This window comes from Vigna radiata, unplaced genomic scaffold (genome assembly GCF_000741045.1).
Source record: "Vigna radiata var. radiata cultivar VC1973A unplaced genomic scaffold, Vradiata_ver6 scaffold_95, whole genome shotgun sequence".
NCBI classification, from domain to species: domain Eukaryota; kingdom Viridiplantae; phylum Streptophyta; class Magnoliopsida; order Fabales; family Fabaceae; genus Vigna; species Vigna radiata.
In genome coordinates this window covers 1,322,990-1,324,909 of record NW_014543114.1, presented here as the reverse complement: position 1 = coordinate 1,324,909, position 1,920 = coordinate 1,322,990, and the positions used below count along the sequence as shown (strand labels likewise).

At 41.5% G+C, this 1,920-nt stretch overlaps 1 protein-coding gene across 1 annotated transcript; it reads left to right on the top strand.

Moving 5' to 3' along the window:
- Positions 1 to 1,069: 1,069 nt before the first annotated feature.
- Positions 1,070 to 1,699, top strand: LOC106753034. The gene has a single exon (XM_014634815.1). It carries the CDS (start codon positions 1,070 to 1,072, stop codon positions 1,697 to 1,699), a length of 630 nt encoding a protein of 209 aa, XP_014490301.1.
- Positions 1,700 to 1,920: the final 221 nt, after the last annotated feature.

Here is a 1,920-nt window from a genome sequence, read left to right as displayed (position 1 = left end):
TATTTCGATTACATTGTCCTCCAAACAAAATTATTTGTTTATTTTTTTTTTTTTGCCACATACTCAAATAAAAATGATTTTTCACAATAGTTATATGTGTGTGGAAGCGTGTACGTTATGTGAAAATATAATTATGTAGGGTTTCATGTGTAAACTATGTATTTTAAGGTAACCCATGCATAAATTGAAGACTTCAATAGTCAATATCGAAGGCGATTCCACAATAACACAAAAAATAATTACTTAATATTTATTTTTAATATAAATGATAGAAAATAGAAAAAACGTAAGAAATGACAGTCGAATTTTATTTAAATTTTTTTTTATATTTTTTTAAGGTATTGCTTGTTACTGGACAATTATACCATAGTTAATGTGAGACAATATGCGAACCAGTTTTCAAAAGTTTTTGTACGATATGCTATTTCGGCCTAACGGTTGCAATTAGTAGCCGAACGGTCCAACATGATTAATGGGCCTCAATCATATTAATGATAGGTCATTATCGTTTCTATTATTGGGCCAACGGTCCATTATGAGAATATAATCCATCGCAAATAATATCATAACAATCTATATCAGGAAAGATCAAATAACATATGAACAACCGGATATTCAGGTACAACCGTTTATATTATATTCTGTTTATATTTGATAATAATCTATATATACAGGGCTGGAGTCGCATACCGGGTACGCTCTCTGATACACCACAGAAGAAGACTGATGATGCCGAACGTAGCAAAGAAAAACAACACGACCGGGAGGCATCTGAAGACAGTCAGAATCATAATCCGCCTCCTCCCCCCAGTCCCCAGATTTCTTGTCGTTCACTGATACCATCATGCAGGCCCCTATGCCTGATCGACCTCCACCTCAGGTGGAGAAATTCGACGTCACGACAAATCTAGAACATCATTTGCGGAACTTCGTCGATTCAATGGCCTTCTACACTTAAAGTGACCCAGTAAAATGCCGGGCGTTCTCCCTGTCATTGAGGGGAGAAGCCCTCGAATGGTATTATACCCTTCCACCCAACTCGGTGGATAATTTCCGCACGCTGACAAACATGTTCACAAAGCAATATTCCACCAACCGATATGAAGAGGTGACTGCTGCCGAGCTAGTCAATCTCAGGCAGGGAAAAGACGAAACTCTCAGAGCTTTCATGCACCGATACAACCACGCCGCCCGGAGGATAAAGGGAGCCAGCCCCGAATTCATCATCAGCAGTCTGCCCAACTGCCTCAAGGCAGGATTCGTCTCTGAAAGCCTGTATGCCAAATTACCCCATACGTTGGAGGAGCTACAACAAAAGATGGCTAAGTTCATTAAAATGGAAGATCAGAGGATTTTCCGGAAGCAACAACACGAGGAGCATCCAGTAAGTGTTAACAAAAAAGAGGGCAAGCGAAAAAATGACAACGTCCGGGAACAGAAACCAATCGTGAATCTGAACCCCAGATACGACCGCTATGCGCATCTTACCGCCCCTAGAGAAAAGGTGTTGGAACGAGCTCTACAATTGAACCTCATCTTTCAAAGAAGAAAATTTCCACCGAAAAATATGGATGCGACGCAGATATGCCGATTCCATAATTCGGGGGGACATACTACTGAAGGCTGCCAGACTCTCAAGGATGAAATAGAGAAGCTAATCCGTGCCGAACATCTTCGTGAATTTGTAAAGGAAGATTAAGGCTGCGTGGGACACTCTCCTCGAAAGACACGAAGAAGCCCGGAACATGCCAAACGAAAAGGTAATTACTCACGTGACCGTTCTCGTAGTCCTCCGAGAGCGGGAACCCATAGTTAAAGGCAGGATTGCTACCATCTCAGGTGGTTTTGCTGGAGGAGGCGCTTCATCCTCAGCCCGGAAGAGACATTTGAGAAGTTTGCGCAGCATACACTCAGTAATAC

Excerpts from the sequence above, each read along its gene's own strand:
- LOC106753034 (XM_014634815.1), top strand. The coding sequence starts at position 1,070 with ATGTTCACAAAGCAATATTCCACCAACCGATATGAAGAGGTGACTGCT.